This window comes from Lepidochelys kempii, chromosome 5, assembly GCF_965140265.1.
Source record: "Lepidochelys kempii isolate rLepKem1 chromosome 5, rLepKem1.hap2, whole genome shotgun sequence".
NCBI classification, from domain to species: Eukaryota; Metazoa; Chordata; order Testudines; family Cheloniidae; genus Lepidochelys; species Lepidochelys kempii.
This window is the reverse complement of record NC_133260.1, coordinates 16,630,474-16,657,324: the sequence shown is the minus strand read 5'-3', so window position 1 is coordinate 16,657,324 and position 26,851 is coordinate 16,630,474. Positions and strand designations below refer to the sequence as shown.

The window sequence follows — 26,851 nt, the reverse complement described above, 5'->3', positions numbered from 1 at the left end:
GTGCACTAACTGCCTGACTAAACAAGCCCAAAAAGTTTCTATAATGAATTTAAACACAATTTTGATACAATTTTAGAGTAAAAGTATGACAGAATATTTCATAAAAATAGAATTTTTTATGAAATAGTGTTGACATTACTGTAAATCTAATTTTTTGGAAAAAAGCCTTTTTAAGCAAAGAAACTATGAAAAGTTTTGACCAATTCTACTTACTAATCAATATCATTTATGATTCTCAAATACTGCAGCATTGTGCTGATTGGGGTAAACACCATTTCCACTGGAATCTTAAACATTTCATAAAGCATTCCGGTCACTCATTGGTTTTGTAAAAGCTAATTTTTCCAAAACCTAAATTTGGCTCCCATTTGTATCTGGCATCATCTAGGAAAACTCTTGCTTACTTACGCAGGAACACCTTCAAATTCCTGTGCCGTTATTAAAGGGGCTTCTTTAATAAATTTTGGCTCTTTCGCAGGTTTCTTTACACATTCAGGTTCTGCAACTTTACTTTGTTCTTCCGACTTCACAGTTAGTCCCACAGTGCTGTAAAATGAATGAAAATTAAGTATAAAAATAGCTGATAATCAGTAGTTATGAACATACCAACAAGTTAAAAGATCTCTACTCACACAAATCTACAATTCCTTTTCTCCCACTGATTGACAGGACAAAATTACTGCGTTTGCAATAATATGTACTTTGACTGTTCATTATACCTCTTCATTTTTCAGTTAGAGAGAGGCTGTTACCAGGCTCAGTTACAAGTTCAACATACCACTGTATTCCACAGAACATGAGAGGCCTTACTTTTCACCATTTGCTTGTGGCTCAAAAACACGAGCCAGGTTATGCACTTATTGGTCTCGTCATCAGACCCCTTTGAAACACAGGTTCAAAACTTGGTAAGACTGACTCACCCGTTTATCCTGTGATGCAAATAAACTGAACCTCATGCAGCGTACTGCGTAGTTCTCCTGGATGGGATCGGAAAAGCCACAGTTTCTCTGGGTGAACTTTTCCAAACCCATGGTACCTTTTAAAAAATCTGCCCCACCAAGCTCCTCAGATCAATATCCTTAGGTAAAATCTGTTTCCCTTCTCCCCAGTGTTGTACTGCATGCCAGTCACTTGGCTGCCTCTGTTCTACACATTCCGGGCAGCAATATGAAGAGAATACGATTTATGTATTGTTTGCTACGTGCTATGGTATTCTGTGGAATGAAAGTTGCCACGTAAACGTAAAAAAAAATCATTAAAATAAAGTTGAAGTGTTACATAATGAAAGACTGACTTGCAATTTTGGTCCCAGTGGCTAACAGTATGAGACAGTGGGCAAGCCACAGCACTCTATAATTATATCCTGACGGTAGCAAAGGAGTGTAATATCAATGCAGCTGATGATCTGGGTTTGATGTCTCATTTAAAAGAAGGCACCTCCATCAGTGCAGTGCCCCACCATGAAGATAACCTGCTGGAGTATTAGTTCAGATTGACTGAAGAGGATTAGTGTCACCTGCTGAATTAGCAATTAAATTCTCAAAAACTTTGTTTACACAGGGTTAAGTTTGCCCAGTTCTACCTTTTGCCCTTCCAGAATTTAGACAACGGCTAAACTTAAACCTCTGGAAACCAGGAAACACAAAGTTAAGGCAACACAATCTCATGAAGCTGGCAATAGCCACTGGGAATGGTTCACTAAGGATGGTGCAAAGGTTAAACTACCAAGTGAACTGATGGATTCACCACCTCTTGAGGTCTTCAAATCAAGTCTGGATGCTTTTCTGGAAGATATGCTTTAATCAAACACAGACTCAATACAGGAGTAATTGGATGAAATTCTATGGACTGTGTTATATCAAAGGTCAGACAGGTGATCTAATGGTGCCTTCTGGCCATAAAAATCTATAACAACTTAATAAGTAGACATGATGGACTAAAAGAACATGCCAATGTTTGCACTGTGTTCATCAGATTTGAACTGCAACATTTGTCTGCATGGACTCCAGCTTCATTGGGTGTAACTTCATTGAGTGGTGGAGTGATTGACTGGAGCAGCTTTGCAGAGCTGTGACCGTGATATGATGAGATATGCAAGTGCAACTTACGGAATCAAGTATGCCCCATTTCAGTGCTGGATTTTGTAGATTTGTGCACTTCAACTGACACTGAGTATGTTCTTGTCATGGGGATTGTCAGCAGTCTGGTGGCATACATAATAGCAGTCTTTGAAGCTTAATGAGAGGTAAGTGAAGGCAATGTCTCAGACGGAATCTGGTGGGCAAGGCTGAAGGAGTAGAAACATTTAACAAGTCTGGGGTAGTTTATGTGGAGCAGGTTCAAGGGTTGTATGTAGGTAGCTCCTGTTCACTACATCTGACCTAAACCTGAGTTTTGCCTGAGCAAAGAGAAGATGTTAGACTTTGTCCTACAGTGCTCATATGCAGAGCCTTGTGCGGATAAAAAATTTGTATCCACATCTGCTCTGCTATCCACAAACGGGGTCCGTGGATATCCGCAGATTTGCAGGGCACTGCTCATACGCTCTTGCCCCAAAATGTTCTGTAGCATCTGTTAGGGTAGAGTGCTAGTATTTGTGCTACTGGTGTCTTGGGGCATCTCTTAAAAAGGACAGAGTTAAGGTTGCATTATGGGGGTGATGCACACCTTAAACTCTTCATTTCCTGGTTTTCAGAGGTTTAAATTTAGCCACTCTCCATTTTCTGAAAGGGCATGAGGCAGTACTGGGCAACCTTAATTCTGCAGTAACAAAGTTTTGGGGGTATTTCATTTCCCTGGTTTAAAAAAAAAAAATTTATCAGCATCTCCATGTACCATAGCCCAGCTCTTCCCCACCACTGCCTCCGGCTCCTTGTTAATGATTACCCTTTCAACAGAATGTGAATACCTCCACTTTTCCTGTATCATCCTGTCTCCTGTGTCTATGCCTGCCCCTCACAGCCCAGTTCTCCCTTCTCAGACTTCCTCTCCATGGAGAGACAGATGTCAGCATAGGACCATGGGCTGAGGAATTGGGGAGAGGGTGCAGGAACAGTGGTAAAACCTAAATCAAGTCAGTGCATACATTTTTAGAAGGGAAGGTCTCTGACCCCTTCCTTACAACTCCACTTTTCCTTGCACTGCGACAACAATCCCCTACATTCCCCATTCCCAACTGCTCTGACTTCCCCACCACTGTTTGGACACTGTTCCACCTCTTGCAACATTCCCTCCATCATGCCCTTTGCTTTGACCACTCCCATAACTCTGGTGCTCTGAGCACTGCACAAATACAGTATGTGGTAAGAAGCATTAGCACTCTAGATCTAACAGGAATGCTACTAATATATAGAACTTGACTGAATCCCAAAGATTTGTAGTTAATATCTAGTACTAGGAGCAGAGATATACAGATTTTTACACTGCCAGTGTCATCAGGAAATCTGCCTATTTGAGTAATACGCACCACTTTGGGATTGCTTTGGGCAGATGGGGAGGAATATTTTCACGGAGGTGCTGTGCTTCATTATAGTCCCTCTCAATAGACTCCTGCATTTCCTGAAAAGAAGAATATTGGACTCTTTCAGTATTTTTAGTTACCAAAAATGGGGCAATGGAAATGGTTCTGTTTACTACCTAGATGATGCGAGAATGACCCTTACAAATATGCCTTAATGTGATTAATGAACTTTGCTGTTTCTCCACTATAGACCCACACTCTAACTCCCCAGAAGCAATCAGTGGAGCCTAGAAATTTAACTGCTTTTCATTCTAAATAACTTGAGCCAGAGAAGCTGAGAGTGATCTAGTGGGGGGGAAAAACCTAAAAAGAAGGTGGCCGCTGTAGCGAATAAAACTCTAGTTGCCACTAGCCAGAGAGAGAAGACAGGAAGAATAAAGCTGGCTGCAATTAAGAGTCAAGGAAGGAGTTCCAAGGACATCTCATTAGCATGCAAAAGAAGCCAAACTTCTGAGGTGAGGGCACTAGTGAGGTCACACCCAAAGACAGCTCTGAACATTTAGAATCAATTCTGCTTGTTTGTCATAATTTCATTGTTGTTCCTGACTTTTTATTACAAAGGACAGTTTTATGCAAACAGGAGATTTGTTTCTGAAGCTTTGTCTTTTCCTGCTCTTTATCCCTCAACCTGAAGTTATAATTTTGTGTGACATGATTATTTCCACAGCAACTAATTGCGTTTAGAGAATCATATTCCTACCAACACTGCCAGCAACTCTCTTGTAAATAAGATTTCAGTTTCAATCACTTGATTGACATGACAGGATACCCAAGGGTTGCCAGACTTACTAAACCAATCTCAGGGCATGGGGAAGTATGACAGAAAGGTACAGAAGTTTTACACAATGGATATATTTTACATTACTATCTGGCTCTGATTTGGTGTCAGGCTGCCATTGTCTCTTCACATCCTAAAGTTTTTTTCCTTACATGATTTCACCATTTCCTTTTATAAAGACAGGTTTCAGAGTAGCAGCCTTGTTAGTCTGTATCCGCAAAAAGAAAAGGAGTACTTGTGGCACCTTAGAGACTAAAAAATTTATTTGAGCATAAGCTTTCGTGAGCTGTAGCTCATGAAATCAGATGCATCCGATGAAGTGAGCTGTAGCTCACAAAAGCTTATGCTCAAATAAATTTGTTAGTCTCTAAGGTGCCACAAGTACTCCTTTTCTTTTTTCACCATTTCCTTGTAATTCTCCTGTAATTAAGTTTGACTATCACTGAAATTTAAGAAAAACAATGTGACAGTATTTTCATACTAGAACTATGCTCATTAGAGGAGATATGTAATAAGAGCAACACATTAAAAAGGTCACAGGAGGAGTCACAAACAAGTGAATACTGATGTATGAATTGAGGGCAAAGTGTATACAAATCATTTCATTGTCAGAGCCCAGATAACAGTGCTAGCAAATAGTTGTAAAATGAAAGAATATTCTGGGCAATGACATAGAAATGAACACACAACTTGCCCCGTTGGCTTCAGAAATCCTGGCTTCAATAACGGTTTGAGCAGATAACATGGACAATTATGGACACACATTTCAGTTCAGGTGCAGATTTCTTCTGCAGGAGAATAAGACTGCATGTGGCTAGCTGTGCCAGGAAGAAAGAAGAGTCTATTTCATAGGCAATATTTCCAGTCTGATGAGGGAAGAAAGGCCTGAGCCTAAGCCCATTGGCTCAGTCCCAAAATGCAAAAACAACAGTGATCAATATTTTGTTGTTGCAATGAATGCATTATACTTCTCTGCTCAACTCACTTGCTATAACATTCTCATAACTCAAAGACATACCACCTAACGACCCAGAAAGGAACCATTCTGGACAGGTCTGAAAGATTCCTTTAAAGCTTCCCATTTATATATTGGGATGCTACAAGCAGAACAAAATAAGATTACCTTGAGTGAATTCTTTAGTTTTTCTTGATGCTCAACTTCTATTTCCATTTTATTCAGGAGACCACTGAGGAGAAACATCTCATGCCCTATTTTACAGAGCACAGATTTCAAGGATGGCTCCTGACCTGTCAGATAGAGAGAGAGAGAGCATGCACGTAAAACTTAAAAAAAAAAAAAAAACCCACAAGTGTCTGGTTCGCACTATACACATCTCCCATCTCTATCTCCAAAAATTTTCTGCATTCCTTCCCTACTCCCTGAAATTCCATATCATAGTTCCCAACCTTCTGGCAGAAAATGGAAAGCACTGTTCTCTTTGAACAGGGGTTATTATTCTGTGGCCTAAAGTGCTCAGTGCCATCCTAGCAAGGGGGATGAGAGTTGGAAATAGAATGAGTTAGATCTCAGCAAAACATTAAAACGCACTGCAAAATCAATCAATCAATATCACACACACACATAAACCCGTGTTAAAAGAACACTACTAAAGTTGCAAAGTCAAGCACTCAAAAGTTATGAAATGCCAGAATTAAGGTTGCCTGAGCAACCTGAATTTGGCCCCCTTGGCATATCCATTATGGTCCAGTCTATAATCAGATGACCACAGACAGTAGAATCTCAGAGTTACGAAGACCTTGGGAATGGAGGTTGTTTGTAATTCTGAAATGTTCGTAAATCTAAAAAAAACAACACATTATAGTTGTTCTTTCAAAAGTTTACAACTGAACATTGACTTAATACAGTTTTGAAACTTTACTATGCAGAGAAAAAATGCTGCTTTTAACCATCTTAATTTAAATGAAACAAGCACAGAAAGTTTCCTTACCTTGTCAAGTCTTTTTTTTTTAGTAGTTTACATTTAACACAATACAATATTGTATTTGTTTTTTGCTTTTGTCCCTGCTGCTGCCTGATTGCGTGCTTCCAGTTCCAAATGAGGTTTGTGGCTGACAATTCGTAATTCTGGTGTTCGTAACTCTGAGGTTCTACAGTACCATTTTTTCCACAGGACCCCTGCCTCATTCAGCACACAGGACGAACCCGCGCTGGGGACGAATCCAGATTGTGTAGTACAGGAATCCTGTCCCCAGTCAGTTCTCCTGACTCCTCATCCAATCTGCCTCTCTGCTTTCCACTACTGGCAAACTGCAATTTATCGAAGGCTTAGAATTTGTCCAAATTTGAGCATATTTTCATGGGGATGGCAAAAGACACATCCTTGCCACAAAGGCTGTCCTCCTGCTCCAGAACAGGGGGGCACTAGAGCTATTCAAAGAAAAGTCGGTCTAAAGAGTGTTTGAACATGAGGAAAACAATGTATTTTCCCCTAGCCTTGTTCTCAGATATAGTTGAAATATTTTGCTCTGAAAATTGTCCTAAAAATATCAGCTTGAGGCAGACGCCCCACAGGAAAAATTTCAGCCCAAACAGTTAAAGCTTCTCAGAGTTATAAGCAACTGAAAACAGGGTTTTACTATGGGAAGTGATGGGCAAACTTAATAATAGGCAGTACTACCAGCCCAATCTATAATGTAACTATTTACATAAAGAAAAAAGCCAAACAGTGAGATACAAATTTATCAATTAATAAATGGCTGATATTCCTAAATATAACTACTTATTTTGGTAGATTTTCCCTAGATAAAAGGAAAAGGGCTAGAATCATTATCATCTCCTATTTAAGAACATATTCAAGGCCTCTCTGTTCCAGCTTGGAGTCAGAAAGAATTCTGCTTAACTTTGACTCACGGCCAATTCTATGATACTAAAGAATTAAAGTACTGCACTTTCTCACACTAAAGAAAATAAAGTTCTATGTGAGACTTCCCTTTTTCCCTCTCTCCAGCCCTCCCTGACCTTTCTCAACCTCTGACTCCCCACAGGTTCCTTCTCCTCACACTATAGGAAAGCTAAGGTCTTCCCCTCCTAAAAGATAATGGATCCTGGATCCTTCATACCTCTACAGATGTTGCTCAGACTATCTTCTACTCTTCATCTCTGAACTCAGTGAATGCACTGTCTACAACCACTGCCTTGAATTCCTCTCCTCCAACTCCATCCACGCCCCTCTGGCTTCTGATGTCTCCACTCCACTGAAACTGCTTTCACTAAAGTTTCTAACGATCACTTCATGGCCACATTTCACCTCACCTCCAACATCTAGGATGGTGGAAAAACTAGTTTGACAGAGAGAGGTCAGATTTCTATCCATATACCTGTACTGTTTAAGGATGCTGGGGGTTATTTTTGCTTTCTGTAACCATATACAGTACTAACATTTAAAAAAAAACCCACAGCAATAGAACTGCCCCTTCTGTTCGAAGTTTGACAGAGAAGCCAAGGACTTATCATGCACAGACAATTACTTACTTTTTTATGCCTACAGGTGATCTCCTGGGGGTTAGAGTAGATGCATTTTAGGTGGGGCAGTATGGGAAAGCTTACTGTGCCACTGGCCATGCTGTATCTGTTCTGTGGATAAACCATCAGTCTAAAAGGCTGTCAGACTAGATCCATTCACTTGCCCAGGTTCTGTTTGGTATCCCCTGTAGTTCCCTGTTATTGTTCCTTTGATTCCACACTCTTGCCCTGCCTTTTTCTGGTTGCCCTCCATATTTTGTCGTCTTCTGTGTCTATTAAGCTCCTCTCATCTACTCAGAGAGCCCCAGCCCCTTCAGGTAGGTAAAGGAGACTGGCATGTTACACAAACACTAAATTCTTGCATTTTTCACAGAGAAACATGCAATTTGGTCTCATGTAGGAGCTTGGTTGGTTTCCTCAGATTTACACAGTACATTTCCAAAAGAGAACACAGCTTTGGCAAGAAGATCAGTGTAGTGGGGTGGTTGCCCCACTCCATGAGAAAAAGGGCTAGAACAAGCCAGAGAGGCTGCACAGACCAGCAGCCAATCAGCTAGGGCCTGTGGAGAGCCAATCAGGCCAAAGGGAGAGGCAGCCAATCAGGGCCAGGCTGGGTCCTATATAAAGGCTGTCTGGCAAAGGAGAGGGCAATCTCTCCCTGACTAGCAAGGGAGGAGGACTGGCCTCTGAGGTAAGGAGGTAGCACCTTGGACAGAGCACTGCTGGGCAGGCTCGGGTGGAGTGGAGGAGAGCTCCAGCCCAGTTACCTGCCAGGCTGCGACCCCTGCTAAAGAGGGTTGAGAAGGTGCATAGGGCCAACGGGGAAGTGGCCCAGGGAAGATAGGCGGACAAGAGGGGAGCAAAGGAGGGCAGAGAGAGGCTGCTGCTAGAGGGTCCCTGGGTCGGGACCCAGAGTAGCGGGTGGGCCTGGGTTCCCCCCTTCCCCTCCTTGCATTGCACCTGGCCACAGAGGAGTGTGGCTGAGACAGATTGCAACTTGCCCCTGAGGTGAGGGGCTAGACTTTGGGGTTGTGGTTGGCAACTGAGGCAGGTGCAAGACAAAGGACTATCGTTATCTTCCCCCAAGAAGGGGGTGAGAACAGAGTACGGGGCACTGCCGGAGGACAGTGTCCTAAAGGGAATGCTGCTGAGCAGGAAGCAACGTGGGTCCCAAACCAGCAGAGCAGACAACGGGCGAGACACCACGCACAGAGGGCGCTGCACAGCTGACTAGCTAATTACCAGAGCAACCAGCAGGAGGTGCCAGCGGTGGTGAGTCGTGACCCCGTTGCATCAACAAAAATTATTCCACAGTTGTACATAATAGTAAAATATCATCTTGAGATGAGCATTTAGATCTTCAATTCTTGATGGAAAATCCTTTACTAAATATAATTCACATACCCAGATACACTCCCCGGAATATAAAAACACGTACTGAGCTCTCTTACCCATGTTTCTTAACTGAAGAGTCTTTTTGATAGTTGAAATCTTCGTGTTGATGTGAGAGCATAAATCTTCCAAATCTGAAGAGGCCATATTACACTACTGCTCTACAAACCAAAAAAAACCCCATTGGTACACTTAAGATATCCACATTATAAGTACAAGGTTTTTTGATGGACTTTGTGCTGTGTATGGCCCCAAGTGCAACCGGCTGACCCCTCCATGCACAATGACAATGGACAGCAATCGACAAAAGGGATATACTTAACCGGTGGTCAGAACATTTCAATTCGCTTCCTAATCACCCTTCCATATTTCTGAGGAAGCAATTAATGCTCTTCAAGAACACTGACTAAAAGAATTTGCATTAGCCACTATCTTGTATAAGACCATAACAGCAATCAAGCAGATGTCACAAGGAAAAACACCTGGAATGGATGGCATTCCAGCAGAGATCTATAAGCAGGGTAGCTACCATACTACAAGGCACCTCACATTGCTCTTCTGCATTACCTGGGAGCAGAAGTCAGTGCCAGACGGTTTCAAGGATGCCAACGTTGTCTACCTCTATAACACTAGTTCTCAACAGGGTGGATTTGATTTAAATCACTAGTCAGGAAGACTATTTAATCATGGACTTCTACATAAAAGTGCATTCTTGTTGGTTGGTATAACCTTAATACATATTCTTCACAACTCAAATGTAGGTTTCATTTTTAGAAAGTACACACTATACATTTTTAAAGTGACTTATTTTGAAAACTTTTCAGATTAGTTTTACAGCTATATCAGAAATGAATGATTGTTTGGTTATTTCATTTACCAAAGGTAATTGAAGCAGATATTTATGAAGTCATTGTGAACTATCATTAATATTTGGAGGATTTTCTTGCTATGCTGTATTAGGAGGAGGAGATCACCAGACAAACATTTAAATAGTTTAACATTTCTCATCTCTATATATTTATTAATTTTAAAACATTTTTGCTGTTAACAAGCATGTTATCTCTGGGGACACAAATCCAGTTTGAGATCTGTAAAACTAAGCATCTGTCAGGGTTCATTCTGAACTCTGGGGTACAGATGTGGGGAGAATGACCCCCTAAGCTTATTTCTACCAGTTTAGGCATGAAAGACCCCCTAAGCTTATTTCTACCAGCTTAGGTTAAAAATTTCCCCAAGGCACAAATCCTTCCTTGTCCTTAGATGGGTACTGCTGCCACCACCAAGTGAGTTAGACAAAGATTCAGGAAAAGGACCACTTGGAGTTCCTGTTCCCCTAAAATATCCTCCCAAGCCCCTTCACCCCCTTTCCTGGGGAGGCTTGAGAGTAATCTACCAACCAAATAGGTAAACCACACCCTTGGTTTTTAGTGTCCTAAAAAACAATCCGATTCTTAAAAAAAACAGAACTTTATAATAAAGAAAAAAAAGTAAAGAAGCACCTCTGTAAAATCAGGATGGAAGGTAATTTTACAGGGTAATATTTAAAACACAGAGGATTCCCCTCTAGGCAAAACTTCAAAGCTACAAAAAACAGGGATAAAGCTCCCTCTTAGTACAGAGAAAATTCACAAGCTAAAACAAGAGATACTCTAATGCATTTCATTGCTATTACTTACTATTTCTGTAGGTTTAGATATATCATTCAGTAGGAGCTGGATTACTTGCTTCGTCTCTCTCTGTCTCCAAAGAGCACCCCAAAGTCCAAAACAAAAACCTTTCCCCACAGATTTAAAAGTATCTTCTCCCCTTATTGGTCCTTTTGGTCAGGTGCCAACCAGGTTATCTGATCTTCTTAACCCTTTACAGGTAAAGGAGGAATTTTATGCTACCTGTAGCTGTATGTTTATGACCGCATCACTGATATTTTCTAGACCAGGGGTGAGCAAACTATGGCCTAGGGGTCGCATCTGTCCCTCCAGATGTTTTAATCTGGCCCTTGAGCTCCCGCCAGGGAGTGGGGTCTGGGGCTTGCCCCACTCCGTGTGACTCCTAGAAGCAGCAGCAGCAGCATGTCCCCCCTCTGGCTCCTACACGTAGGGGCAGCCAGGGGGCTCTGCATGCTGCCCCCGCCCCAGGCGCTGCCCCTAAAGCTTCCATTAGCCAGGAAGACTTCTCCATGTTCTCCCAATGGGAGCTACAGGGTGGTGCCTGTGGATGGGGAAGTGTGCAGAGCTGCCTGGCCACGCCTCCGCATAGGAGCTGGAGAAGGGACATGTTGCGGCTTCTGGGAGCTGCTTGAGGTAAGCACCTCATGGAGCCTACACCCCTGACCGCCTCCCGTGCCCCAACCCCTCCATCCCAGCCCAGAGCACCCTCCTTCACCCCCAACGCCTCATCCCCAGCCCCCCCTAAAGCCTGCACCCCCAGCCATAGCCCTCACCCCATCCTGCACCCCAACCCCTAATTTCATGAGGGTTCATGGCCCACCATACAATTTCCATACCCAGATGTGAACCTCGGGCCAAAATGTTTGCCCACCCCTGTTCTAGACTGAGCACTGATAGAAAGATTAACATAAATCTATACAGAAGTCCCTGGAATCCCATAAGATTGGGTCCCTAATCCATGAACTATTGGAACTCATTTACAAAACTTAAAACACTACATGAATATATTGTCTCATACTATAGAATTAGAATTTATAACCCCTATTCCATGAGGAGATATCTTTGAGCTATAATGTATATCTATCTTTAATCGGATTTTTTTTGATAAAATGCTTTGAGGGGAAAAAAGCAATTTAAATTTTTTTTAAAAAAATTAAAAAAAATCATTGATTTTTATCCATTTTGGTTCTCAATCTATTTACCATTGTAGGCCGCATATGCAGCTCTCTGTGTTGTATGGACCTCATCCACACAATATATATACTACCTGTATGGCCCTGAGGATGTCACATGGGCCACAGCTGTGTGCTGATTGGGCCACAAGTGGCCCGTGGGCTGAGAACCACTGCTCTATAAAAGATAAGACGCTAGGACAACTCTCTGTTGCTGGGAAAATTCTTGCACAGGTCATTTTGGATAGCCTTAACACCTATCTTGTGGAAACCGTCCTCCCACATTCTCAATGTGGATTTCAGTCTGGAAGGAGCACCATAGACATGATCTTCACAGCCCCTCGGCTTCAGGAAAAATGCTGGGAGCAGAACCGTGGCCTTTATATGGTGTTCATTGACTAAACTAAAGCTTTTGACTCTAAGTTTTGAGAGACTCTGAAAACTTCTGTTCATCTTTGGAGGTCTTGCAAAGTTTATTTCTCTCATTCAGTCCTTCCATGATGAGATGATGGCTGGAGATATGGAAAATGGTGAGATATCAAACCCCTTCTTAGTGCCCAATGACCTCAAACAAGGTTGCATGCGAGTTCCACACCCCTTTCCAATCCTTTTTTTCACAATGCCTATAGATGTATTTCATCACATTGACAGTATTTATCCAGTTCCACACTGATGGGAAGCTATTCAAATCTGCAACGCTTCTGTGCTCGCACGACAATGGAATATTTACTAATTAAGGAGCTTTTATTTGCTGATGACTGTGCATTGCTTGCTCACTAAACTGATGACATTCAAGTTATAACCGATCACTTTGCTTGTGTAATCGATCATTTCAGTTTCACAATCAGCCTAAAAAGAAACTGAAGTACTGTACCAACCTGTGCCAAGGGGATGCTCATACCTACCTTAAGATCAACAAAACTCCTCTCAAGTTCATGGAGAAGTTTTGCTACCAAGGTAATATGCTGTCACAGAATGCCACAATTGATGAGGAGATTACCTATCCCATTGTAACCGTGCCTTTGTGTGTCACAACTGAGAATACCAAATTCAGGACAAACTGCTGAGAGAAAGGGCAGCTACTCCAAAACTGATGTATATTCTCCTATAAAATATACCAAACCAGCAACAAAAGTAAACTTCTGTTTCTCCACACTGACTAACAAGAAGTCAGAAAAGCAGTTTTCTTAGATATTCCAGTCCTTTTATCACCACCAAAACCACTAGACTTAAAGATGAAGGGTTCTTTAAAACCAATTTCATCAAATGAAAGGTTCTTCTGAGTCAAAAGGACCAGTCACACACCCAGGTCAATATATAACTCAGATCTGACCCAGTAATCATGCTGTTGCCAATCCTTTAGTATCTAAAAATCTAAAGGTTTACTGATAGAAAAGAATTAAAATTGGTTAAAAGAATCAAATACATATAATAACTGCAAAGTTCTTGGTTCAGGCTTGTAGCAGTGACGGAATAAACTGTTGGTTTAAGTCAAGTCTCTCATTGCTTCCAAATCATTGGAAAGTCCTCAACCCCTTGGTTAGAATGCTCCCATTAGCGTAAGTTCATAGCCCAGAGGTTTGACCAGGAAAGAGGAAAAATTGAGATGTTTCCAGCGTCTTTTATAGCTTCTGCCATGTAGAGGGAAATCCATTGTTTCAAACAATGCCCTCAGCACAGTTAGTGGAAAATTACAGGTAGCAAGATGGTGTTTGGAGTCACATGGACAAGTCACATGTCCATGCCTGATTTTGCTTAGTCACAGCAGGAAAGTCCATGAAGTGTATATTGGGGTCTCCCATGATCTATTGTGAGTTAAGTGTTCCTTGATGAGCCACTTAATTTGAATAGTCCCTTCAAGATGTGCAGGCTAAATACCTGGTGGGTGTTACCCCAGGAGCAAACATATTTGAAATACAGGTATAGAGCCAATGCCCATAACTTCAAATACAAACATGATACATGCATACAAATAGCATAATCATCTTCAGCAAATCATAACCTTTCCATAAACACCTTGCTTGACATGATTTGTACAAGATTTGTTGCAATTATATAACAGTAATAGCAACAATGATCTACATGGTCATATTTAATCAGTCACACACACATCCAAGGCCAGCTCCATGTCTGGAATGCTGTCACACCACCAATGGAATGATAGGGGTATCAAAATAAGCACGAAGCTAAATTTCTATTCTTTTTCCAACTCTTCTATATGGTTGTGAGATGTGGACAACATATCACAGGTTCATATGTGCTGTCTTTGGTCTGTTTGCAAGGTCAAATGGTGGGACAAGATTTCCAGTACCAAAATTCTTAATGTTGTTGGATATCTAGCATTCAAAGCATGCTCATAAAAGTTCAGCTGCGTTGGTCCGGGCATCTTGTTCATGTGGTCAATTCGAGCACACACAAAGCCATATTTATGGTCCGCTAAAGCCAGGCACCCATTTTCATAGTGGCCAGTACAAACAATATAAAGTATCAGGGGGTAGCAGTGTTAGTCTGTATCCACAAAAACAACAAGGAGTCCAGTGGCACCTTAAAGACTAACAGATTTATTTGCGCATAAGCTTTCGTGGGTAAAACACCACTTCTTCAGATGCATGGAGTGAAAATTACAGATGGAGGCATTATATAATGACACATGAAGGGAAGGGAGTTACCTCACAAGTGGAGAACCAGTGAACTTGTGTAACTTCTGTAATTTTCACTCCATGCATCTGAAGAAATGGTGTTTCACTGGTTCTCCACTTGTAAGGTAACTCCCTTCCCTTCATGTGTCATTATATAATGCCTCCATCTGTAATTTTCACTCCATGCATCTGAAGAAGTGGTGTTTTACCCACAAAAGCTTATGCCCAAACAATATAAAAACACACTGAAGTCAAACTTGAAAGCATGTCTGGCTCACCCCAGCAACTGGGAGGCAACAGCCCATGACAGGGCAAGGTGGCAGAAGATGTGTCATGTCACCACTAACTGCTCTGAAGCAAGGCACATTAACACTATGTGAAAAAACGTGAACAGCACAAAACAAGTATGCTACAGACTGCAATGGTCATGGACAGTCTTGTCTGTCCCACATATAACCGTGTTTCCAGTTCTCACATTGGTCTGACCTCACATATACATATTCACCAATGGCATTTGCTGAATCCTCATATGTTAACATCAACATGAACTCCAACACAAGTACTAGTTATGCAAATAGAATTTAAAATGTACACTGCTTAGACAAAAAGTGAAAGGGAATTTCACCTAGTTTTTCCTGAAGCAGCAGACATAGTAAACACTATTTAGCTGAGCAAACTGAAAGCAGGGCAGGGAGTATACTGAGGTAGATGGTAAACTAGAGAAATCTGTGTGCTTGAACTCTAAAGATAAAATACTAGTATTAGTCCTTAGATTTATGGAACTGTATTGGCTCCCTCTAGTGGTTAACTAGAACTGCAAATTACGGGTTTGGTGTGGTTGGTTTTATAACACACACACTAGTGCAGGGGTTCTCAAACTGGGGGTTGGGACCCCTCAGGGGGTCGTGAGGTTATTACATGGGGGGTCGCAAGCTGTCAGCCTCCACCCCAAATCCTTTGCCTCCAGCATTTATAATGGTGTTAATAAATTAAAAACACTTAATATATTTAGGGGGATCGCACTCAGAGGCTTGCTATGTGTACAGGATCACCAGTACAAAAGTTTAAGAACCACTGCACTAGTGCATAGGTTGGCCAAACATGCATGATACTTGGCAGAGCTACTCATATTATGCTCACACATTTGAAAAGTCTTTCACATATTGCCACAGAATTGGTAAAATGTCACACTCATATAAGAGACAGCTTATTTAAGAAAATTCAGATGGGAAAATCTTAGACCCTAGATTCCCAGTCAAAAAACTTAGAGGAGTTAAACTTGTAAATATGTATAAGGGGAAAAAAAATTTTCAATAAAATCACTTGGGGTTTAAGAAACACAAATGCTTGAAAGCCAGGATTCATTGTGTGTGCGTGGGGGGGCTTCCTACAGCATAATGGATAGCATGCACATGTTGGAACTCTGCAGTTTTAAAAATGTATATATCAACCACTTTTAATAACTACAAAATTCCCCTGCTTATCCTTCAAGTAGCCAAAGGCACTACTCCTCACCAAGGATGACAACACACATACACAAATTTTGAGTTTCTAGGCTAAACTATTTTGTATATTACAAGTCAAAAATTATTTCTCCAAACTTGTTCATCTTTTTAAACCCACATCTCTCAAACGCATTGCCCAATTTATCTCGAACTTTCCTGGGGGTGGGAGGGGAGAGGGGAAAAATCTATCCTGCCATAAAAATCAAACGTGAAATTTCAGGTAGATTGGTTATGATTAAGCCAAAGAAACAAAGGGAATTGGTGAAAGTGGCAGAAAAATCTATAGTGTAGACGTGGCCTTTGGATTTACTGACTCAGTCTTATGGTCAGTCTGTTCAAACGCAGTGATCTATTCTGACACACCAAAACCCTATTTAAAAGAGAGGAAGCAACTGCCAGAGTATTTACAATGAGGGGCCCTGAACTTTGGAATTCACATCTCCCCTTGATCCAGAGGATCCCAATTCTGTCAATCTTCATGGCACACCACTATGCTCACTGTCTCCCTCGGGTTTTTAGCTAGGGAGTGGTGTGCTTAAGACTGGGATGTCTCAAACTGGCATTTACATAGACTGCTGAAAGGATTAAAACTCTGAAAATATATTTAGAATAAAATTAGAAGAGCAACTGATATATTACAGATACAGACACAATGCAAGGTGTACAATAGTATAGTTACTCCTATGCAACTAAATCTCTCCCCATGAGTATCTGGGATGTACTGCTAATTACACCTAGTTATTTCTATTGGCCTTGCTTCCTGTTTCCTTACAAAACCTTTTACTATATATTCATTCTTGCTGACACTGAATATGCAATCATTCCTAGAATATATATTCTTAATGAATGCCTATTTATTCTGCCTCAAATCCCATATGCTCCTCTTAGCCTTTTGAATGCCACAGTCAAAACGGCCAACTTTTCACATATTAAAGCGATGAGTGGTGTTTGTGAATTAAGATTAGGGCCAAATCACACTGTATTTCTTCAGATTAAACTTCCGCTGAAGACACACGGGGGCCCTAAATAAAAATTACCTTTGGAAGTGATCCAAGGTTTATTTTCCACACCTAGACTTATTAGGATGATGATCCTAATAAGATTCAGAATGCACCTGGCTCCTCTGTCAGTGTCCCATACTTGTTCCCGGTTCTAGCAGCATTGAGCCCATTGACATCACACTGTGTCAAGTCTTTTTTTTTTTTTTTTTTTAAAGTTGTCATTTTAATGTCTACTGTAGTCAAGACAGTTAGGGCTATATGCTATGTTCTCAACCTACCCCAAAGCTCCCAGTTTTAGACAGTCAAGTAACTCTTAAGTGGACCTTCGTACTTAAATAGCTAAATGCTTTCCTAAGTTAGTACAATATTTTTTTTCCTCTAACTTCTTTCACAGGATTGTAGAAATGTAGGGCTGGAAGAGACTTCAAGTGGTCATTTAGTCCAGTCCCCTGTGCCGAGGAGGCAGGATTAAGCAGACCTAGACCATCTCTGACAGATGTTTGTCTTTCAGTTTATAGCAATCGTAGGCCAGGTCTAAACTTCGAACTTTGGTTCACACAAGTGCCCATGAACAGAAAGTAGTGACATCAGTGACTATCCAATTTCCTTAGGGCACTGAGGACGTTGCTCATTTTCTTGTTTCTCCTCCATCTGGCTGCAGAGCTTTATGGCCTGTCAGTGTTCCAAGCTGCTACTGTTCTCCTCACCTGCGACCCCCTTCCCTCTTCCTCCTCGCTGCCTTGCACGCTTGCTCTGTCCGTACTTCCACTGGAGAAGGAAAACGAGAGAGGGAAGCCAGCAAGCACAGCAGATGATTTCCTGTCTCCCTTCTCTCTGTTACACACAGATTGTTCAAGACCAGGTGTGATATTCTCCAGGCGGCCAGCTGGGATCCTGTTGCCTGCCAGAGAGGCTGCTCTTTGGCAAAGGAAACGTAACAGAGGGGTCACTTGGTAGGATGAGAAAGCATGGAGCTGTAGGTGAGTCCTGACTTCATTTCTTAAGTTACCTAGACCCCCCATGAAACAAAGGAACAAAGACTGAAATAAAAAGCCCCTCACAAAGGTATTGTCTCATCCAGTCCTTCGGAGCCTTGGAACCATGTTTGTAACAGAAGCAACCATTGAAAACAAAAAAATGTTCCTTTTCTATAGTTTTTAGAGCTTATGGCTGAAAAGAAAATAGGAGATTGTCTCTCTTTCCACCTCTCCATATCATCAGTAGCTGAGTCAGAAGAAAAAAAAATGTTCAAGTTATGGGTTGCAGCCAACACGAAACATTCAAGTCGATCATTTCTCTATATACATTACAGGTAAGACGTGGCCCTGCCCGCTGGGACTCTCCCTTTCTCCGATGAGGCTGCTGTTCTGATCCGCTTTTCCACCGAGTACATTGAGATGTAATAGTCTTTGCTTCCAACTGCCAGGTGAGGCCAACGAGGATGGAAAGCCAGCCAGCTGATGGCTCCGACTCTCTATCCCTTAAATCCATCATAGTATTTGATATTGTTGATCTGCGCTCCATTCCCATTATAGATACATACATACAGCCCCCAAACTTTGTTTATTGCTTATGCGTACTTGGCTGCTTGCATCGGCACTGCGCATACCCTCCAGGAGTACTTATGCCAGTGCAAAGTGTGGTGCACAATGGGTAAGTATTCCAGTGTGCCATCCAGGGTGATGCCTTTTGGAAAATGTTCACAATATGTTTTGGGATAGAAATGATTCACTTAAAGATCTATAGAGAAGCTAGGAGTCAAGTTCCAAGCATGTACCTTTCTCCATCCCATAATCCCATCCATATCCCATAATTTTCATGCCTTTTTCAAAAATTCCACAAACCCATGTGGCATTTTTCAGCATCTGCCATCTCTGGGTACCTTGCCCCAGGGTACATCAACAAAGGACTACTTTTCTATGGTCATACAAATACTGGTGGATCACCCGGAACACTTCACTGACATCAGCGTGGGCTAGTCACAGTTATCTTTGATATTTTTTGATATTTTTGATATTTGATATATTTTGATATTTTTTCACATCTGATGAAGTGAGCTGTAGCTCACGAAAGCTCATGCTCAAATAAATTGGTTAGTCTCTAAGGTGCCACAAGTACTCCTTTTCTTTTTGCGAATACAGACTAACACGGCTGTTACTCTGAAACCAGTTATCTTTAAGGTAACAAAAATTGCTTAGAAAGCTGCCAGCATAATGTTCTTTCCCCATTGGCAGATCATCACTAGCGATATGGAAATTCACTCAGTGATTCTGGGGGACCTAGCCTAACCCTGGCTCTCCTGGCTCATAGAACCATACGCCAGCCACCTTAACACACCAAGGAAAGATTCAGCTACCTGCTCAGCAGGTGCAGAATGACTGTTGAATGTGCTTTGGGTAAATTGAAAAGATTTGGATCTCAATGAGAAAAATATCCCAATTGCTGTAGCTGCCTGTTGTGTAATGCATAACATGTGTGAGGAAAAGGGGGGGGAAAAGCTGCCCTCAAGGTAGAGGTGGAGCAGCTGCCTGCTGACTGTGAACAGCCAGACACAACAGTCATTAAAGGAGCTCACCATGGCATTACATGATTGACAGAAGCTTTGAAAGAGCAATTGAATGGTCAGGCACAGTAGTGTTCTGTGCTGGACTGATCTCTGGGCCTGGAGCTTTGGGTGTTGCTAGGAATTGTTTAGCATTTGCTGAATTTATAAAATGCAACTGGATGTGCTCCTGAACCTATGAGTTATGGGGTGCTTTCTGTGCATTTACAAGTACTGTGTGCTGTCATCACTGCTATGCATTCTGCAATGTCCATTGTGAACTAAACAGTTTTATTCTCCAAAAATAGATATGTATTGAGTGGCAAAAATAGTGCAAAAGAAATGTGCAAAAAACAACAAACAATGCAATACAAACTTAAATTAACAGAATGAGACTATGAAATAGGAGAGGAAGCAAACATTTCTGTCCATTTCAGTGCAAAAAATGTAATTCATTGTGGCTATGCATACAGCCTCCGTAGTTCTTATAGGTGAGAGTATGGGAAGCTGTGATTTTCCTTGCTGTCCCACAGGGTGAACTGATGGGGTAGTGATGCACCCCATGATGTCATGAGATGGGGGGGCGGGTGTATGGGTAGGGAGCAACAACCATGGAGTTCTCCAAAGACTGCAAAGAGTGGGGAGTCTGGGATGTTTGGACCTATAGGTCAACTAGAGTCTGCAACATTTGTGTTCTCTGCCTGAGAAAATCCATTATGCCCTGGTGCATAGTCTCATTTTTCTACGCCTTCTTCCTGTCTGTTTTTTACCTCTCCATGTCTACCATTTTGGCACTATAGTCCCTTTGTTCATGGTCTGATGCAGCACTTGCTTGCAGGCTCTCACTGAACATGTCCTCCCTACTCTTCTTTCTTCTCCTCATCAGAGTCAGGTATTCTGCAGGTGTGGAGAGAGCATCTCTCAAGGCTGCAATAGCAGCAGCTGCAGATAAAAAGCAGACAGAAGTATCATTGGATTTACAGTCACAATGGAAAGGGAAGTTTCAAAACTCCCTTATCTTATTCCCCCACAAAAACTTTTAATAAGGCGTGTCGACACTTCAGCTTTGGAGCACCTCTGCACAGCAGTGCTCTCCAGCCCCAGCCATAGTGAGTATGGCTGGCCAAGGGCAAGGAATTTCAGTTACATGAAACAATAAAAGTTTGGTCCCTTTTCCATGGGCACTAGTATAGGGCAGTGACACTGAATACTGGTACCATTTTCCACAGGCTGTGGTGTTTTTAGCTGATATGTAACTCCTGAGGGTAACAAAGGTATACATAACACAGCTGCTGCTGGGGTCCCAAACCTGCCCAGAGCCATATGCTGCTAGCCTGTTTACTGCAATGGTGCCAGGTGAACTCATCACGGAGTGGCATGGGAAAGCATCATACCACAAAGGAAGAAATAAGATAGCCTTCGCTAGAAACCTTAGAGAATGAACTGCAGCGCACCACCATGGAAGTTTCATCAAGATAGCCCAGGAGGAGTCAAGAGACATCTCTATATTCATAAACAAACTGCTCTGAACCCCTAACCCCCACTTAACCCAACAGGGTCATGAAAAGCAGATGCCAACCCTACCTCCATTTGTTATACCACTACCTCCTCTTGTAGGAGTAAGACAGTAAAAAGCCCATACCTGTGTCTGGTTAAATTTGGGATGGGATGGGCACCATCTTTAAATTTAAATATTGTAAGAAAAAATGCATGCATACACTTACCTATGGTCCCTTTCCCTACATCGGGGTAATCCATGCTTGGCTAGGGAAACTGGGTAGACCATGGCAAAGTCTCAAACAGGTCCTGACTTGTGGCATGGTTCGAGCTCCCTTCCATGTCTTGCCCCCTCATCCTCTTCCTCCTTGCTGTTCACAGCAGCGAGTCTCTTGTCTCATCCATGGTGGTCTGCAATGTGCTGGTTGGGTCTCCACCAAGTATGACAGGCAAGTCACTGTAAAAGCGGCAAGTCTGTGGCTCAGCCCCAGATCCATTTTGCACTCATTGGCTTTGTGGTATGCCTGGCATAGTTCCTTCACTTTCATGCTGCAGTGCTGCTGATACTTGGTATACCCTTTTCCTGCATTTCCTGTGCAATCTGTTAGTAGATATTCACATTTCTACTGCTGATGCATAGCTGTGCTTGCACAGCTTCTTCTCCACATAGGTCCATGAGATCCAATACTTCTTGCCTGCTCCAGCCAGGAGTGTCTCTAGTACATGGAGCTGGCAGAGTCAGTTGCACACAACAAGGGAACACTGCTAGATGTGCTTGCCAAGCTGGGCAATCAGAAAAAAGCATTTCAAACATGTGTGGTGGGGTGCCTTTCGGTCTCGGGGACCACCTGGCAGTAGAGTTCACAATTGCGAGCAGAGAGGTCACTGTTGCAGGGAATGGGGCATTGTAGGAAAGGCACTGGAGGACTGTTCAGGTTGACACAGGTTATACAGTGTCTACACACTTGTACTACGTCAACCTTAGTAGGTTGACTTCAGCTCCATGCCACTTGGAGAGATGGTTTTACTGCATTGCCGTAACAAGTCATTTATGTTAGGCAGAGACAAATTTAAGTAGACAGACATGTACAAATAGGTTGACACAAGGCAATTTATATTGACTTAACTTTGCAGAGTATACCAAGCCTTAGGCTTTGATCCTGCAAGCACTTATACATCTAAGGAAGCCTCACCAGGTTCAGTGGGACTATTCAGCTGCATAGTGTTTGGAGGAACAGGGCTTTATGTTATTTTTAACAGCGGGGGGAAGGAGGGGAGAGTCACATTTGCATCTGAAATATAAATTGACGGGCTTGCTTTAAGTATAAAGGAGTTTTCAAGCTTTACCAGCTTTACTAGAGGAGTTTAGATGCTCTTTGAACCTCACCTACTGGGGTTGTATAGTTTACAAGGTCCCCTGAGTTTTTTGCTAGTAGAACTTGGAGAACATAAAGAAGGGCCATACTAGGTCAGACCAAAGGTCCATCCAGCCCAGTATCCTGTCTACCAACAGTGGCCAATGCCAGGTGCCTCAGAGGGAGTGAACCTAACAGGTAACGATCAAGTGATCTCTCTCCTGCCATCCATCTCCACCCTCTGACAAACAGAGGCTAGGGACACCATTCCTTACCCATCCTGGCTAATAGCCATTAATGGACTTAACCTCCATGAATTTATCCAGTTCTCTTTTAAACCCTGTTATAGTACTAGCCTTCAAAACCTCCTCAGGCAAGGAGTTCCACAGGTTGACTGTGAGCTGTATGAAGAACTTCTTCCTTTTATTTGTTTTAAACCTGCTGCCCATTAATTTCATTTGGTGGCCCCTAGTTCTTATATTATGGGAACAAGTAAATAACTCTTCCTTATTCACTTTCTCCACACCACTCATGATTTTATAGACCTCTATCGGCAACGTTTGGCAGGCCGGGCCCGTTTGTTTACCTGCCATGGCTGCAGCTTTGGCCGATCGCGGCTCCCACTGGCTGCGGTTCACCGCTGCAGGACAATGGGGGCTGCAGGAAGCAGCCTGGGCCGAGGGATGTAAATGACACTGCAGGACCACAGATATCATGAGCAAAATTTGAAAGGGAAAGTCATCACTGTCACAGCTTCTATCCTGAGAGAGATGGGGGGACGACACTGTTCCCACACCAGTTTTCAGCCCTCACCTGGAAGGAAGGAGGCAGCATGCAGGAGGAGGAAACAGTTTGAGGCTGCTTAGTGCAGCAGGGCTCAGCACTTCCCACTCCTCATCCAGCTGATTGGACTTGGGGTGAGAGGAGCTACAGAGGACCAGAGATTGGGGGCATACACAGGCTTAGCGGTGGAGTCTTGTGGAGGGAATATAAAGGGTGGGGGAGGTGGGAGAGGAAGGATATTTTGGAGCTGGACAAAACTCAGCACCTAGGGGGCCAGTAGGCTAAGGGATTAGTGATACTATAATGTTCAGTGCCCCCCTGCAAACTTTACTAACTAACAGGAGTTCACACTAGCAATTCATCTCTGATTAACTCATGAATGGCTGAAAGGCTTTTGCTCAAACTTTCACAGCTCCAAGTTGGGGAGAAAAAAAACATCCCTCTGATTGATACCCAGCATGGATAACTTCATTCTCAAAAGAGACCATTTTCCAGAAAGCTATGGACATATGGAAATAGAAGAATATAACAGTAGTCCTGGTGAAGTATTTCTTCACACAACGCACAGTCAACCTGTGGAACTCCTTGCCAGAGGATGTTGTGAAGGCCAAGACACTAACAACATTCAAAAAGAACTAGATAAATTCATGGAGGATAGGTCCATCAATGGCTATTAGGCAGGATGGACAGGGATGGTGTCCCAGGCCTGTTTGCCAGAAGTTGGGAATGAGCGACAGGGAAAGGATCACTTGATGATTACCTGTTCTGTTCATTCCCTCTGAAGCACTTGGCACTGGCCACTGTTGGAAGACAGGATACTGGGCCAGATGGACCATTGGTCTGACCCAGTATGGCCATTCTTATGTCTAACTTCAACTACAACACTGCCAAGCTCCTACTATAATATACATCATATGGGTATATGGTATTCCACGTACATAAGATGCAGCTCCTGACAAGCATATTACCATCTTATATCTGTCTGATGTGCAAATTACAGCTCAGTGAGTGGAAGACAGAAGGGATTAAAACAGAGGGGCTAGAAGTGCAGCTTGAATGGCAGGGAAAGCAACAAGGACGATGAGGGGAGGGCAGTGTAAAACTATGAGCAGCCTCTTCTCCTTCTTTACATTACACCTTCTCCAACCCCTTGGCACGTGATGTACACCAATGCAGACATCTGTGTGTGACATAAGACTTCTGAATTGGGTCCTGTATCACAGCTGCTGCTAGCCAGGCCCACCCCCTCCTCCTCAACCTGTCCAGAGATGGCTTACAAGACAGGCTGGCACAGAGCCCACGGGAAGGACCCTCCCTGAGTCTGCAGGAATGTGCAACAGGACAAGGAGAAGGGGTGGGATGTACCAAGCTACCACAGTGGGTGCCTAGCAGAGGGGAGAGATCCGTTGTATTGTGCCCCTTGCCTAGGTAGGCGGAGAGTAGAGACAGGCTCCTCCACCCAGAGCCAGGCTCCTGGGGCCCACCCTCTTAGAATCATAGAATATCAGGGTTGGAAGGGACCCCAGAAGGTCATCTAGTCCAACCCCCAACTTCCCCAGGCCCCTCTCACCCCTCCCAAGGCACTCCCCATAGCCATGCTGGGGACCACCACCCCCACTCCCTGCCTCCTCACCCGGCCTCTTTTACCCCTCCCCCCCAAGGCATTCCCCATAGCCATACTGGAAACCAGCCACTTCCCCTGCCTCCTCACCAGGCCCCTCACCCCTCCTTCTCCCCCCCACAGCCATACTGGGGACCACCCTCATTCCCCGCCTCCTCACCAGACCCCTCTCACACCCCCCACAGCCATGCAGGGGACCACCTCCTTCCCCGCCAGCCCCTCTCACCCCTCCCAAGGCACTCCCCATAGCCACGCTGGGGACCAGCCATTTCCCCTGCCTCCTCACCAGGCCCCGCCCCGCCCCACGCATCTCCAAAGGCCTCTCCCCTCACAGTGCCCCAAGACCCCGTCCCGTCCCCTCAGACTCACCGCGGGAACCGGCAGGAGAGAGGGGCGCGCCCGCGCGCTGCAGCCGTTCAAACCGCCCGCGTTCGGCCGCGGCAGGTCGCGCGAGAAGTCCAGAGACCCGCCGCGGTCCTTTCAGGAGCGGCTCCAGGGGCATGCGCGGGAACTCTGAGCATGCGCAGCTCTCGCCTGCGCCCGCCCCGGCAGCTGCCCCAGAGCCGGGATCCGCTGGGCTGGAGCCGCGGGTCTGGGGACTTCAGTTCGGGGGAAGCGGGTCGGTGCCCAGTGGGTCGTAAGGGCAGGAGGAGCCCGTTAGGGGAGAGGGAGGGTCGCCTAAGCTGGGTATGGGGCGGGGCAAGAACCGGCAGGCTCCCCGGATCTGGGTTGTGGGGTCGAGGGGTAGGAGCCGGAAGGGTCCCCGGATCTGGGTTGTGGGGTCGAGGGGTAGGAGCCGGCAGGCTCCCCGGATCTGGGTTGTGGGGTCGAGGGGTAGGAGCCGGAAGGCTCCCCGGATCCGGGTTGTGGGGTCGAGGGGTAGGAGCCGGCAGGCTCCCCGGATCTGGGTTGTGGGGTCGAGGGGTAGGAGCCGGCAGGCTCCCCGGATCCGGGTTGTGGGGTCGAGGGGTAGGAGCCGGCAGGCTCCCCGGATCCGGGTTGTGGGGTCGAGGGGTAGGAGCCGGAAGGCTCCCCGGATCCGGGTTGTGGGGTCGAGGGGTAGGAGCCGGAAGGCTCCCCGGATCCGGGTTGTGGGGTCGAGGGGTAGGAGCCGGAAGGCTCCCCGGATCCGGGTTGTGGGGTCGAGGGGTAGGAGCCGGAAGGCTCCCCGGATCCGGGTTGTGGGGTCGAGGGGTAGGAGCCGGAAGGCTCCCCGGATCCGGGTTGTGGGGTCGAGGGGTAGGAACGGGAAGGCTCCCCGGATCTGGGTTCCGGGGTCGAGGGGTAGGAGCCGGAAGGCTCCCCGGATCCGGGTTGTGGGGTCGAGGGGTAGGAGCCGGAAGGCTCCCCGGATCCGGGTTGTGGGGTCGAGGGGTAGGAGCCGGAAGGCTCCCCGGATCCGGGTTGTGGGGTCGAGGGGTAGGAGCCGGAAGGCTCCCCGGATCCGGGTTGTGGGGTCGAGGGGTAGGAGCCGGAAGGCTCCCCGGATCCGGGTTGTGGGGTCGAGGGGTAGGAGCCGGCAGGCTCCCCGGATCCGGGTTGTGGGGTCGAGGGGTAGGAGCCGGCAGGCTCCCCGGATCCGGGTTGTGGGGTCGAGGGGTAGGAGCCGGAAGGCTCCCCGGATCCGGGTTGTGGGGTCGAGGGGTAGGAGCCGGCAGGCTCCCCGGATCCGGGTTGTGGGGTCGAGGGGTAGGAGCCGGAAGGCTCCCCGGATCCGGGTTGTGGGGTCGAGGGGTAGGAGCCGGAAGGCTCCCCGGATCCGGGTTGTGGGGTCGAGGGGTAGGAGCCGGAAGGCTCCCCGGATCTGGGTTGTGGGGTCGAGGGGTAGGAGCCGGAAGGCTCCCCGGATCTGGGTTGTGGGGTCGAGGGGTAGGAGCCGGAAGGCTCCCCGGATC

The 26,851-nt window shown here is 44.7% G+C and overlaps 1 protein-coding gene across 3 annotated transcripts in view; it reads right to left on the bottom strand.

Annotated features, from left to right (window-relative positions):
- The window catches only part of SKA1 (spindle and kinetochore associated complex subunit 1), a 45,246-nt gene extending 19,832 nt beyond the window's left edge, over window positions 1–25,414 (bottom strand). Inside the window, exons 1-5 of one of the 3 annotated variants that reach the window (XM_073343532.1) lie at window positions 25,326–25,414; window positions 9,234–9,335; window positions 5,422–5,546; window positions 3,467–3,558; window positions 409–546 (exon numbers count right to left, since the gene is read on the bottom strand). In XM_073343532.1, the coding sequence (XP_073199633.1) occupies window positions 409–546; window positions 3,467–3,558; window positions 5,422–5,546; window positions 9,234–9,321 (443 nt within the window). In that variant the 5' untranslated portion in view covers window positions 9,322–9,335; window positions 25,326–25,414. Of the gene's footprint in view, window positions 1–408; window positions 547–3,466; window positions 3,559–5,421; window positions 5,547–9,233; window positions 9,336–10,850; window positions 11,246–25,325 lie in introns of those variants that run through there. The other 2 variants (XM_073343534.1, XM_073343533.1) reach the window with 2 other exon arrangements.
- Between the last annotated feature and the right edge of the window lie 1,437 nt (window positions 25,415–26,851).